This window comes from Phoxinus phoxinus (genome assembly GCF_949152265.1).
Source record: "Phoxinus phoxinus genome assembly, chromosome: 20".
NCBI lineage: Eukaryota > Metazoa > Chordata > Actinopteri > Cypriniformes > Leuciscidae > Phoxinus > Phoxinus phoxinus.
Genome location: NC_136895.1, coordinates 20,355,754 through 20,370,036, shown reverse-complemented (window position 1 = coordinate 20,370,036; position 14,283 = coordinate 20,355,754). Strand labels below are relative to the sequence as shown.

At 36.8% G+C, this 14,283-nt stretch overlaps 1 protein-coding gene across 1 annotated transcript; it reads right to left on the bottom strand.

Annotated features, from left to right (window-relative positions):
* Positions 1 to 327: 327 nt before the first annotated feature.
* dpp4 (dipeptidyl-peptidase 4) lies at positions 328 to 12,402 on the bottom strand. The gene is made up of 26 exons (XM_079593613.1): positions 12,264 to 12,402; positions 11,993 to 12,077; positions 10,541 to 10,633; positions 10,221 to 10,315; positions 9,812 to 9,886; positions 9,683 to 9,735; positions 9,456 to 9,525; positions 8,811 to 8,931; positions 8,503 to 8,657; positions 8,315 to 8,415; positions 8,103 to 8,235; positions 7,929 to 7,967; positions 7,750 to 7,848; positions 7,431 to 7,501; positions 7,300 to 7,353; positions 7,097 to 7,224; positions 6,933 to 6,980; positions 4,749 to 4,847; positions 4,593 to 4,662; positions 4,308 to 4,502; positions 2,748 to 2,802; positions 2,462 to 2,561; positions 2,298 to 2,356; positions 2,067 to 2,139; positions 1,344 to 1,417; positions 328 to 1,088 (listed from the first exon to the last, which is right to left on the bottom strand). The coding sequence occupies exons 1-26, from the start codon at positions 12,264 to 12,266 to the stop codon at positions 996 to 998; spliced, it is 2,241 nt and encodes a 746-aa protein (XP_079449739.1). The 5' UTR covers positions 12,267 to 12,402; the 3' UTR covers positions 328 to 995.
* Between the last annotated feature and the right edge of the window lie 1,881 nt (positions 12,403 to 14,283).

Genomic DNA, 14,283 nt, shown 5'->3' with positions numbered 1-14,283 from the left:
CTTGTTGAAAATATTCATAAAACTATTATAGTATCTCAATGATATACCATTATAAATAATCACATTTTATTAATAACTTATATACATTTATTTAGTATTAATAATTGTATTAAAAGTTTAAAATAAGTTGAAACCTAAAATAACATTTAAATAAATTTTAAATGTGTCGTTTTAGAAAATAAAATAAAACCAGGATAACAAAATTACTAGTTTAACAAAAAGAGGCTTTTGTAAGATTGAAAAAAATATTGAATATATTTCATAACTCTTGAACTTAAAACTTTTGAATATGTAAAGTGTAAACTTGTAAATGAGTCACAAACAATTGAAATTGAATTTATAAAATTTATTACAGATCGAAAATGTCTCGGATATAGTAAATTCATACAAATTATGGCTTATAATTTAAAGGCACATAAAATAAATATTTAATTAAAAACTCATGCGATTACTTGATACTCGACAAAGCTTGATGACTTAAGAGTGTGAAAATAATTGTTATTCTTTCTGAATTAGTCAAAATATTAAATTAATCTTTTTTTTATAACTTTCTTTGTGTGCTTTACATGAAACTAACAGGTGGAAATTAACTTGAGATGGAAAAAAACACAATATTGCTCTCCCCAGCTTACAAAAGTGATTAAAATCATATGAATAATAATAATAATACATAATTAAATCTGAAACTTTTTTATTTTTTTCAGTTTTTCTATCCTTCTTTAGCTAGGTCATCAAGCTTCGTGTTTATCCAGTAAGTATTTTTTATGTCTTTTCCTGATAAAGGTTCATGACTCAGTTGTTGACTGTATACTGTATATAAACCTTTTAAGTTGGAAGATATAAACATGAATAAATCAAGTCTGTTATTGCAGCACAATACAGAAGGATTCAGCGGCTGCTCATCGGGGGTCGCACACGCCGGACGCGTTTAAGAGTGTGTGGTGGTCTGGAAGTAACGCTGATTCAGTGGCTTCTGGGTGGAAAGTTGCACAACTTCAAGCAAAGCAGTTTTTCAGAAAGTGACTCATGTGTGTGTACACATGCTGATTGGACGATCCGCCGAGACTGTGGTCGTCATCAGTGTACCACTGACGGAGACACACAACATGTATATTTATATCATTTTGGCATAAACAAAAACTGCATCTGAGCTATTTTAAACAATATTGAATAATTATTTTTAAAATGTTTTGCAGCGTTATTGAGCATATTTATACATCAATAATAAATAAATAATAAATTCTACAACTAAATGTTCTGAATAATGGTATTGTAAATTAAATTATGTACATATAATATTCATGATATACTATAATTTATTAGAATGAATTTGCATGATTTACCATTGCATCAAAATCCACTTGTTCATCCACGAGCGCTTTAGAGATCTGAGCAGCTTGTTGGAAGTGAACATTATCTAAAAACAGAAATAGAAAAGCACAGGGGGGAAAAAAAAACGATTAATCGCGATTAATCCCATCTAACATAAAAGTTTGTAAATATATATGTATATAAATATACATACAGTATATGTGTGTGCGTGTGTGGTATATCTATGTAAAATATATATATTTAAATAGATAGTGTGTAAATATATATATAAAATTTAAATATATATTATGTTAGATGCAAATAATCGCGATTAATCGATTTGACAGCACTAGTTTTCACTTTAACATCACGTCATCCGGGTTATTTTTGATATTTAAATAAAATAGGCCTGTATGATCTAAAACTCAAAATCTAAAGGAAACAAATTTAAGTCGATTTTAGGAAATATATATTTAAAAAATTGTTTTACAATAACAAAAAAAAAAAAGATATTTCCAGTGGTCTTCTTTTATTTAAATGTGTATGATGTTTACGCAATCAAAAAAATTGTATATATAAGAGATATACTTATTTTTTTAAATGTATTTAAATTAATTTTAACCCAAAAAAAAAAAAAACATCAAACAAGGAACGCAGATTTTTTTCGTATTCATTAATTTTCATTTTCATTCAATTAAGTTTTGAATTGCTCAGTTGCAGAGACAGAGAGAGACAGAGAGAGAGAGATATCTCACCGTCAGCGGTGCCGTGCACCAGGAGGTACTGGACTGATTTAAAGTTCATGGCTTTTCCCGTCACTGTGGAACTCTGCAAGAATCATAACATCCTATAAATCCTCTGTGACGCAGCTCTTGTGCTTTCCTCTCATGAGTTATTCTAGGACTGACTCACGGTTCTCTGCGACGTCATCATGGGAAAACCACAGATTTAATCAGACAATTGTAGAATTTAAGAGTGTAACTTACATCATAAAAGGCCTGATTCTCCGCCGGCGTGAGCATGTACCTCTCAGTGTAAATCGAGTCTGGTGGAAGATACAGTACAACCGTCTTATCACATGATATCAATGAATTCGGGGTGAAAACAAAGCTGAAAGCACACTGAGATTAGGTTGTTTACTGCTACATACCATAATATTCCCATTTAGACACCGGAGCGACAGCCATACCGCATTTAAACACTCCACTTCCGGCTCCCAGGACCATCGAAGTGACGTAACCACCGTAAGACTGTATCGCAAACACAGGATTACACATAAAGTGGCGCAAATGCATTTGCATTATGTAACAAAATATCAAAACAAGTGCCATTCATTATAACGAAACATAAAACAAGAACTATTTGCAATCAAAACATCTCTCAAAAAAAACTTTGTTAGGTTCATGATATTAAATATTTCTGGTAATTAAACTTACCCATCCCCAGATGGCAACCCTGTTTTTATCTATGAAGCCCATGTCGATAAACTGCCTGAAGATGAATGAACAATATCAGCAAGTCATTTTTAATAATTTAACTGCAAATGTTAATGATATGACATATAATATATGATTAAAATAAGAGTGAAATTTTGCTAATATATATTATCTCACTAAAAAATGTTTATTGTAGAGATATTAGAGCATTGCTAGGTGGTTGCCAGGGTGCTATATGTGGTTGCTAGGGCATCGTAAAAAATGGTTGCTAGGGTGTTACTAGGCGGTTCTGGGTAGTTAGTAAGATGTTTCCAAGTAGTTTCTGAGGTGTTCTGAGCAGTTGCTACGTCAATTTGGGTGGTTGTTGGGGTGTTGCTAGGTGGATTCTAGGGGTGTTCTGAATGGTTGCTAAGATGTTGCTAATTGGTTGCTGAGGGATTCTGGGTAGTAGCTAAGGCACTATTTATTCGTTTCCAGGGTTTGTTTTTTTAGGTGGTTGCTAAGACACTGCAAAGTTGCTAGGATGATACTAGATGTTCCAGGTGGGCATTGCTATATGGTTTCTACTAGTGCATTATTCCTTGGTTTTCAGGGTTTTATGTGGTTGTTAAGACATTGCTAAGTTGCTAGGATGATACTAGATGTTTGGTGTGGATGCTAGGACATTGCTATATGGTTGCTAGGGCTTTGCTATATGGTTTCCAGGGTGTTCTGGGTAGGCAGTTGTTGATTAAGTTGCAAGGAGCTCCAAGATGGTTGGTAGTATGTTGCTAAGTGGTTTCCATAGTGTTCTACGCATGTAGTTGCCAGGACATTGCCAGGTAGTCTGTAGGATGATTTGAGTGGCTGTAAGGATGTTGCTACGTGGTTTTCAGGGTGTTCTGGGTTTTTGCTAGAGTGTTGATAAGTGGTTTCCAATGTGTTCATGGTGGTTGCTAGTACATTGCTAGGGTGATCACAAGTATGATGCTATATTTCCAGGGTGTTCTGAGTGGTTACTAGTATGTTTCCAAGTGGTTTCTGGGGTGTTAGGTGGTTGCTAGGGTGTTGAAAAATGATTTTCAAGGTGTTCTGGGTGGCTGCTAGGACATTTCTAGGGTGACTTGGGTGGTTGCTAGAGTGTTGCTAATGTGATTTGGGTGGTCACTTGGGCATTGTTAGTGGTTTCCAGGCTGTTTTGGGTGGTTAGTAGTATAAGTGATGTCTGAGGTGTTCTAGGTGGTTGTTAGGGCAGTGCTGGGTTGCCAGTATTTTCTAGGGTGTTCTAGGTGGTTGCTAAGTAGTTTCCAGGGTGATCTGAATGGTTGATAGGGTGTTGCTAAGTAGTTTCCAAGGTGATCTGGGTGGTTGCCAACTGGATCAAGTTAAAAGAGATTCTTCAATGTAGATTTTTTCTTAATTTTAACCTCTGCCAGTTTAAAATTGTATGTCAGATTGCCTAGTAAAGTAACAGCTGACCTCTACACAACAAAACACATGGTTTGATGAATCATTCATGTCTGGAGCACAAATAACATCAAAACTTATTCACTAGAGAGCAACGTGGACGCATATTTGTACCTAGCAGCCGTTATCTGATCCTCGACTTCATAAGTGCCGAGTCGTTTGTAGAGGGCATGCATGATTTTGTCTCCTTGGTAACCACTTCCTCTACCATCAAAGCTGGCCACGATCACTTTCTCCGTGCTGGCCAAGTATGTGGACCATCCCACCCTGAACCGGAAATCTGACTTCTGACTGCAGGGGCCCGCATATCTACAGGATATGAAAGAATCAAGACTGCAGTGTCCATCCAAACCAGATCAGAGTTCACAATCAGATCACAAAAAAATGCAGCTAGCTTACACGTCAATAAGCAGAGGATATTTTTTGGATTTGTCGAATTTGGGAGGCAGAATCATCTGGTACCAAAGGTCTGAGGAGTGGAAAAAACATAAGATTAGGATTTAGAACAAACATAAGTTATAATATTTCTAAGTTATCCTGCAGATTTAGCCTTACCAAACTCTCCGATCTTCAGCGTGCCGTGCGTAACTGACGGCATTGCGATGCTCTGCAGAGTATTTTCCAAATCTCCGTTGTCTTCGAGAACTCTCACCTCTAAAAAAGTTTTAAGAAGTGAATTAAGGCCCGTTCACTCCAAGAACGATAACTATAAAGATAACTATATTAGCATCCACACCAGCGGACGATATCGTTCTGTTTATTTTAAGCGCGCACTGAAGATTTGTCATCTGGCGGCATGGACACGGGAACTAGGGGTGCTGCAGGTGCTGCAGCACCCCCTGTTGGCGCTGCAGCACCCCCTTTGGCAAACTGTGATGACAATAAAATGATAGCTTATAAATATTTCTGGTTGTTGTTTCTGTTCCACGACATTTTGTATGTCGTTTGGTGTGTGGGATGAAGAGATGGATCATTTTAGTTATTATTTAATTAAAAATTATTTAATTTATCTTCAGTGTGTAGTATTAGCCAATCAGATGTGCCTTGACGCGCCTACGCAGTAGCACGCACACTCACGGCCCACACACAAGTTGCGCAACTACTACGAGCAGGACAAGCTACTGTAGTTCCCGCCGGCGAACTTCCCGGTACCTTTGGTGTACCGAAATCATCGTAAGGTAGAGACACGGTGTCTTACATCTCTGCGTCTTTTTCCTGCCGACATGCAGGCCCAGATTTATATAAAGGATCGTTAAGCGTTTAAGAATGTCCCTCGGATAAGACAGATTTGCATAGTCTGTTACTTTGTGGCACTTAGGCCTTTTTTTGGCCGTTATGCGGTTTATGAACACTTATTCTACTTGTGGTTGTTTTAAAATAAACATTCCTGCGCGACAGAAATCCATGTCCGCGCGCGTCTGTGCATGTTTCCTAGCGACTGCAGCGCGCGCACATCTGAGCACACCGAAACGCTATTGAGCTATGAAAACATGACGAAACAAAAGTTTGTACATAATACAAATAAACATATTTTTATTCATTATTTGCTTCTATTGTATTCCAATTTTTTGGCCTTCAAACACCTTAAAATGCACATATGTAGGTCCGAGAAATCCAAAATTTCTCGGGGGAGCATGCCCCCGAACCCCCCTAAGCTGCCTAACGACCCACCCTGTTTTATAAACAAACGCCCCTGCCTGCAGAACTGTATAGCACGGGGAATAAACTGTACTGTCTTTGATTGTGTGTCAGTATCCCCACCCCGCCGCCGCCAGCACCCCCTGTCGAAAATGACTTCCCGCGCGCCTGTCTGGCGGTTTAAATGCTCAAGCTCTTCAAAGTCTGGTAGATTCTGATTGGCTGTCAGTGTTTTTTTTATCAAGTCAAGTGCATTTTTATTGTCATTCCTCTATATAACATGTATACATTGGAACGAGCTGGCGTTTCTTCAGGACCATGGTGCAACCGGGAACATTTCGCAAGACTACATAAGTGCAAATACACAATAAACAGTAAAAATAAATATATATATATAATTATCGTTCTTCAGCTGGAATTTTTTTTATTTTTAAGTGATTCCAATGAATCATTCCTCTGTGCCATTATCATTATAGTTGTGGTGTGGTCTCTACTATTCTTTTATATTTTAACGATTTCTACAACTATATCTTTATAATTATAATTATAATTCATAATTGTTATAGTTACAACCTTGGTGTGAACGGCTCTTTTATCAGTAGCAGGAATTAAAACAATTAGTGATGCACTTATATTGAAATTCTAGCTGAAGCTGATCATTTATTGGCCGATAACCAAAAAATCATATTATAAATTGATCCTATTTTGTCAGCAAAAAAAAAAAAAGTTGTATAATAAGTAATTAATTTATGAATACAGAGAAACTTCCGAAAATCTGAATAACTGATAACCCGATAGAAAAGTCAGATAACCGATATGGTCACAATATATTGTGTATCCCTAATAAAGATCATTTAGAAAAGCAATTTTCCAGAATTTCTAGACATGCGTACAAATATAAAATATAAATAAACGAATAAATTAATACATTTTTATTTTATTTTTGTAGAGGACATGACACGATATGTAGAAGTGGCGGGGATGGGATTTAAAAATGTTGAGTAAATGGAATATGAACCCATTTACGCTAACCGCTAAACTGTGCGCTAAGTAACTGCTAATGGCACCAATGAAACCGTTGATTTGAATGCTTAGCCCTACCTGTTCCATCTCGGCTGTTTCTCAGTGTATACAGAGGCAGTCCAGGCCCTTCGGAAACAAACAAATAACAGGACTTGGGAACGTTTCATTGATTTTATATGTGCTTTATGTACTTAGCATATAGAGAAGTGGAATGACCTAAAAAATGAATATACATGACGTACCAGAACAGCTCATGTGGTAGTAGGTTCCTTCAGCGCTAAAGAGAGCAGAGTTATATTTGCACCGGTCCGCATTGAGAGTACAGGTCAGACACTCCCTCTCCGAATGAGAAGCACCATTTATGGCGATTCTGCCAAAAAACAAAACAATTATTAAATTTTTCAACAATAAAAATGCCTGATTGATTTCAGACCATAACACTCACTTGTAAACGTTCCTTTGGCCTGGACTCGCATTGTGTTCGTTACTTACAAAGTATCTGCCGAGAACAGAGAAAAGAGTTGAGAAAAGAAACTTGGACACTCAATGACAGACGTTTCCAGTAAAGTAACTTACACGGCACTGCTTGTGACCTTAAGGATGCTAATGACCTCCCACTTTCCGTTAGTCACAAACGTTTTTCCTGTCTAGAAAACAATATTGGATTATATTAAAAAAATATATATTCAGTTTCTTCAATTTGAAGTTTATATTAGGTGAAAAAATAATAAAGTAAAAAAGACTAAAATCTAAAAAATACAATAACATTTTTAAATATTCTAAATGTAAATATTCAATACATAATGCAATAACTAAATAAATGAAATGTAAATATATATGTCAAATTAAATGTAAATTGTATTAAATGAATGTAATCTATAGCTTGTAAACTCACTCCACTCAAATAAACAAGATGCTTAAAATGTTCCTCGTTACTCAAAACGTGATAGCAGCTGCTGCCGTCCGGCCGAAAGACAGGTTCATCTGGAGAGAACTACGAAAAACAACACACACAAACAGACATAAACATTGCATTCAAAATCATAAGACATTTTGTAATCAAATAGTTCATACCCGGCCAACCCAACCAGTACTGCTTGTGATAATCTGGTTCTGTTGATAAAAGAAGATAGTGCTTCAGTTGATTTATTAAAAGAGCCATATTCTACACTTTTGTTGCTACACTTTTATTATTATTGTGATTTTTGTTATTCAACCTCAAAAAACACTGACTGAAGTTGGTCGTACCAGTGAACTTTCGCTCCAAGTGCCACCATTGAAGTCATACGTCTTCAAACTGACATAGCTCTGTGTTCTTTTCTGCCACTGGACTGCAATTCGCTCATCTGAGGCCCACGTAACAGTGCTCAGGTAGTGCTCTCTGTGATAAAACATCTAGTTTTATGTCAAATCATTATTACATCTGCCTGAAGATGAAGAACCAATCCAAAACTCCTTACCCTGCACCAACATCACTGGGGACCTGGACTTCCTTGACCGTGGTTGAGTTTGAGTTTGAATCGAACACAAAAAGTTTTACAGTTGGGTTTGGGGTTCCAGCCTTGGAAATGAATGAATAAGAGCGTCAAACGTGTGTACAATATTGTGTAACATCACATTTTGCACCGTGAAACTTGATGTCTTTTACCTTTGGGTACGGTATGAAGACCGTATCTGGATACTGTCCTTCTCCATACCATGAGTACTCGATATTGTGGACTTTAGAGTCGTTAAATTTGGCGTATGCCACAAACCTCCCATTTGGTGACCACCACAAAGCAAAGTTGGTGGAGAACATCTCCTCTACAAAGAAAACAGACATGCAAGACCACTTAATGGTGGGGTTTTTTTGTGGATAATTTCTGGGCGAACTGTTCCTTTAAGTCTTCAATATGTTAATAAGCCCTGTTATGATTGGCTAACATCCATTCGCTTCATTAAATATGCATCTCGTACCCTCGTACACCCAGTCAGGAACGCCGTTGAGGATCAGGTTGTGGGCTCCGTCATAGGTGACCTGTATAAATGTGGAGGTGGGAGATTCCTTCACATAGACGTTGTTCTTCCACACAAATGCCTGCATGGATTAGAGAAAAAAACATATTTTATGTCTGCTCGGAATTTGTCTGCAAAGGATGGAGAACAAGGGCTAGAAAATCGTTGTATTAATAAATTGCAGTATTTAAACTAAATGTTTCACAACAACAACAGCTTTGTAATGCAACAGGAACATTTTTTTTTTTTTTAGCTTAGGTTAGCAGCATTGCTACTAGTTAGTTACACCGGTATTAGAACATCAGTACACCAAATTTGTTGAAAAAATTAGCTTACTAAAAGCTACACTGTTTTAAATACACAGCACAGCTACACTGTTTTAATTATTGTCAAAAATGTAGTTAGTGCTGCTACTTTTAGCTAGCTAGCACCAAAGCATGTATTAGCATATGCTAGTGAACCAAGTTCTTCATTGACAGAAAGAACAAACTTTTATCAACCGATGACATGGCATAAACTAGTTAAATGAACAATATTGATAAGGTTTTACGACGTACATGACAACAACTTGCACATGACATTGTGTTGAACTGATAAGATACTCACCAGTTTGTGGCCTGTCGGAGACCATGCTAGGTATTGGATTTCATGTGGGATATCTGTATTTATAAAATCCCTGAAATAAAGAGCAAATTAGATCTTCAATCAATACAAAATAATCATTGATCAAAGTTATGACAGGGTATAGAGATCCATAGCATGCAGTTTGTTAGCATAAACAGTTAGCTAGCTCAACAGACCAAATGTTTAAGTAAAAACGCTAGTAAACAAACCCTTTTTCCAGGTCGTAGATGGAATACGATGCAGTGTAAGAGTGTCTCCATTGCTGGTGAAGGAAGGCAATATTAAACATTGGGATATGATTAATAATTGATTATCCATCAAAGCGTTTCATTGATTACCTTAGTGTAGTTGCTCAGGAAGCAGACATATTTTCGATCGGCTGACACCATGTAATCGAAAGCTGCCACACGGGCCTGATAACACCAAAGACAGACAACTGTTGTTTATTCAAAGAATCGATGCAAATGTGCATTTTTTGCTGCTTCCCTGTGTAAAAGTCTCCGGCATGATGCTATGGTGGATTGTTGATATGTGGTTGCTTAAAAAATGTCTTTCAATGTGTACATCTATGTGATTTTAAGGAAAAATTGTAAATCGATGTAACGGAAATCACAAGTATGATTGCTTATAGTGTGTCATGGTTCACATTCGTCCATTCAAACTAGTATTTAAAACACCACTGTGTTTTTATATTTAGAAAAGGGAATGTGTGGTAAAAGCTCTAATAGCCTATGCAAAATGTCTTACAAATATCTGTTGGTTCACGAATTCCCTTCCATTTCCTGTGGTTGCGTTGATCAGAAGCACTGAGCCCTCTCCTGTCTTGTGAAGATATTCATCATCTGCATGATAAATTGTACAGAAAGGTAACAAATTACTTTTTTTAAAGTACTATGGTGGTACCAAATAAAAACCATGGTACATGGTATATTTAAAAGTACTGTAGTATTCTCATTTTATACTGTCGCTGTACCATGGTACAGACACAGTATACATTCTATTTTATAAATATGTCTAAATTTGCTATGTAAGTAAATGTTGAGCAAATTTTCCAAAACTCACAGTACCTGAGACCCAGCGCAAGTTGTATGACTTGGTTCTCGCTGTGCCGTTGAAGTAATCTTCTAGAGTAAAAGTCCTCTGGGATTCAGTTTTATCATCTGAGAGAGAGAGAGAGGGAGAGAGAGAGAGAGAGAGAGAGAGAGAGAGAGAGAGAGAGAGAGAGAGAGAGAGAGAGAGAGAGAGAGAGAGAGAGAGAGAGAGAGAGAGAGAGAGAGAGAGAGAGAGACAGATAGATAGATAGATAGATAGATAGATAGATAGATAGATAGATAGATAGATAGATAGATATAGACAGGCAGACAGATAGATAGATAGATAGATAGATAGATAGATAGATAGATAGATAGATAGATAGATAGATAGATAGATAGATAGACCGATAGATATAGACAGAACGACAGGCAGACAGACAGACAGATAGATAGATAGATAGATAGATAGATAGATAGATAGATAGATAGATAGATAGATAGATAGATAGATAGATAGATAGATAGATAGATATAGACAGAACGACAGGCAGACAGGCAGACAGACAGATAGATAGATAGATAGATAGATAGATAGATAGATAGATAGATAGATAGATAGATAGATAGATAGAGACAGAACGACAGGCAGACAGATAGATAGATAGATAGATAGATAGATAGATAGACCGATATAGACAGAACGACAGGCAGACAGAGAGACAGATAGATAGATAGATAGATAGACCGATATAGACAGAACGACAGGCAGACAGACAGACAGATAGATAGATAGATAGATAGATAGATAGATAGATAGATAGATAGATAGATAGATAGATATAGACAGAACGACAGGCAGACAGACAGATAGATAGATAGATAGATAGATAGATAGATAGATAGATAGATAGATAGATAGAGACAGAACGACAGGCAGACAGATAGATAGATAGATAGATAGATAGATAGATAGATAGATAGATAGATAGATAGATAGATAGATAGATAGATAGATAGATAGAGACAGAACGACAGGCAGACAGATAGACAGATAGATAGATAGATAGATAGATAGATAGATAGATAGATAGATAGATAGATAGATAGATAGATAGATAGATAGATATTATTTATTGAGACTTCCAGGGAATGTTTTGTACAACCCACACGTTTGTTTGTGCATTATAAAAAAGAAAAATCATTATCTGTACAAAGTTCAGATTCAGGGAAGTTAAGCGCTGGAAAGCGTTCAGCCTCTGAAAACACTTGATGTAAAGTTGTAAACACTCTTGCAGCCAGTCATCCTACTAACTATAACTACTTAATGGAGGAGTGACACTTATAATCAATGACTAACAGTTGGACATTTACAAGTTTAACATGAAGCAACAGAGCTATCAATCAGAAATCTTGATTTCATAAGGCATGTTTATGAACGTATAACGCATAAACGCATATTTAATTTATCCATATAAAAACACCTACCTTTGAGGAAAATTGCAGTTGGAACAGCTATTAAGACAACGATCACTACGATCCCAAATGCTCCCAGAAGCCATTTTCCAATTCCCTAAAACATGTAAAAAATAACCAAATCAAATAAAACTCGCTTTAAAATCATACATAACAACATATACAACACCTTATGATAGGTAGCCTATCTCCAAAATGCACTTTTACGCACAACTCTCTAGACGTTAAAAGCGCAATTTACAAACTGTGCACACAATATTTGCACTATTTAACACTTACTGACCATCTTAGAGTGAAATGCGCGAGTCTTGGTTCAGAATTCCGTTATTATCCACCGCAATTCTGTCTCTGTTGCGCGCGCGGACGCTCTCGAGAGTCGAACAGAGCACGAGTGTTAAATATTACCTCAACTTTGCTTGTTAAGGAAACAATAAAGTGGTGACAGATTAAAGTTCGCATTCCTATAAAACGTGGTTACTTAATCAGTGAGACAGTAATTTCTCCGTACATGTCCGAGTAATTAAGCAGCCGGTGTGACGTTTAGTGCAATAAAGAGAAAAAGTTTCCTCAAGTTTCACAAATTTTCCCTCACAACATCACAACATAACATCAGTGTCCTCAAATATGCATGCAATACGATCGATTACATGTGTAAATGATTAGATGAACACTATATTCATTATTTGATTCACAAATCACGAATCATTCTTAAACGATTCACATTAGCCTACTGACCGTTAATGACTCGGTCGAAAAGATCATACAAAATACTGGAAATAATTAATGTTTTTAATAATTAACAGTCGTATTATGTTCGAAATACTATTCCCTGTTATTCAATTTCAACTGTAGCTGTGTTTAGGAACATGATAGATTGATTTCGAGCTATCGAGAATAATTATATTTTCATATAAAAGTGCAAAGTTGTGGAATTCATTACCCACTGAATTTAAAACCATGACTGAGCTTAAAATGTTTACTTCTCGAGTTAAGTCTTGGATTAAATCGAAACAGGAATGTACCCATTTGTAGATAGCTGGTTTGTGTATGTAAGTGATATGGTGTGTCTGTAGATATGTTTTTAAGATGAAATAGTAAATGTTGTAGTGTAAAGGCCCAACCATGGACTGGAGTTGAAAATTAGCAATAGCTATAAACTCTTTTTGCATAGCATCAGTTACAGACTTGTTTTGTACTATGTTTTGCAATGTCCATGTCAAATAAATGAACAAATAAAACAAAATATATATATTTCATTGACCAGTTAGCCTACCGGACCAAAAAAAATGCTTTAGTAGTAGTAGTAGTAGTAGTCCTTTATTGTCATTGTAACCTGTACAACGACATTTTAAAAGTGCCAAACAGTTAGTGCATCAGTGAATCAATATCAATAAATAATTTAAAAAATAAAAATATCTCCTTATTAGAGATACACACACATGCCACCATTCATTTTTTCATATTTATTATCTAACTCGGCCTATATAATATTGTTTTATGAATGTTTTTTTATGGCATTAAGGGTGGTTATTGCTGTCGGATAACAACTGTTTTTAAGTCTGTTTGTTCTTGATTTGATTGTCCTGTATCGTCTGCCTGATGGCAACAGTTCAAACAAGGAGTGGCCGGGATGGAAAGTGTCTCTGATAATGCTCTGAGCTTTTTTGGCACAGCGAGCACTGTGAAGGTCAACCATTGTAGGGAGAGGGCAACCAACTATCTTCTCTGCCGTATTAATGACCCGTTGGAAAGCCTTTTTCTGGACTACAGTGCAGCTGCTAAACCACACACATAGGCAGTATGTTAAGATAGATTCTATGCAGCACCTGTAAAAGGATAACAGCAGTCTCTGAGTGATGTCGTTTCTCCTGAGGACCCTCAGGAAGTGTAGACGTTGTTGGGCCTTTTTTAGCACCTTCACACTATTTACGCTCCATGTCAGACCCTCCTCAATGTACACACCCAGAAAACGGAAGTCCGACTCCTGCTCCACTCGATCCCGCTGATGATGAGTGGTGCAATGTCAGTCTTTTCCCTCCTGTAATCAATCACCAGCTCCTTGGTCTTTACAGTATTAAGGAGAAGGTTATTCTCCCTACACCACACCGACAGATGTTTTACCTCCTCTCTGTAAGCTAACTCGTCTGCTCCAGTGATGAGCCCCACAACTGTAGTGTCGTCCGCAAACTTCACTATGATGTTGTTGTGGTGGGTGGAGGTACAGTCGTGCGTGTAGAGAGTGTACAGCAGGGGGCTCAATACACAGCCCTGTGGGGAGCCGGTGCTGAGACTAAGGGCCGTAG

What these genes read in the sequence shown, in the direction of transcription:
- dpp4 (XM_079593613.1), bottom strand. An exon ending in GTCTAAATGGGAATATTATG is followed by an intron (nt 2,357 to 2,461) that starts GTATGTAGCAGT and finishes ATCTTCCACCAG; the next exon opens with ACTCGATTTACACTGAGAGG. An exon ending in AGAATCAGGCCTTTTATGAT is followed by an intron (nt 2,140 to 2,297) that starts GTAAGTTACACT and finishes TGATTCTTGCAG; the next exon opens with AGTTCCACAGTGACGGGAAA.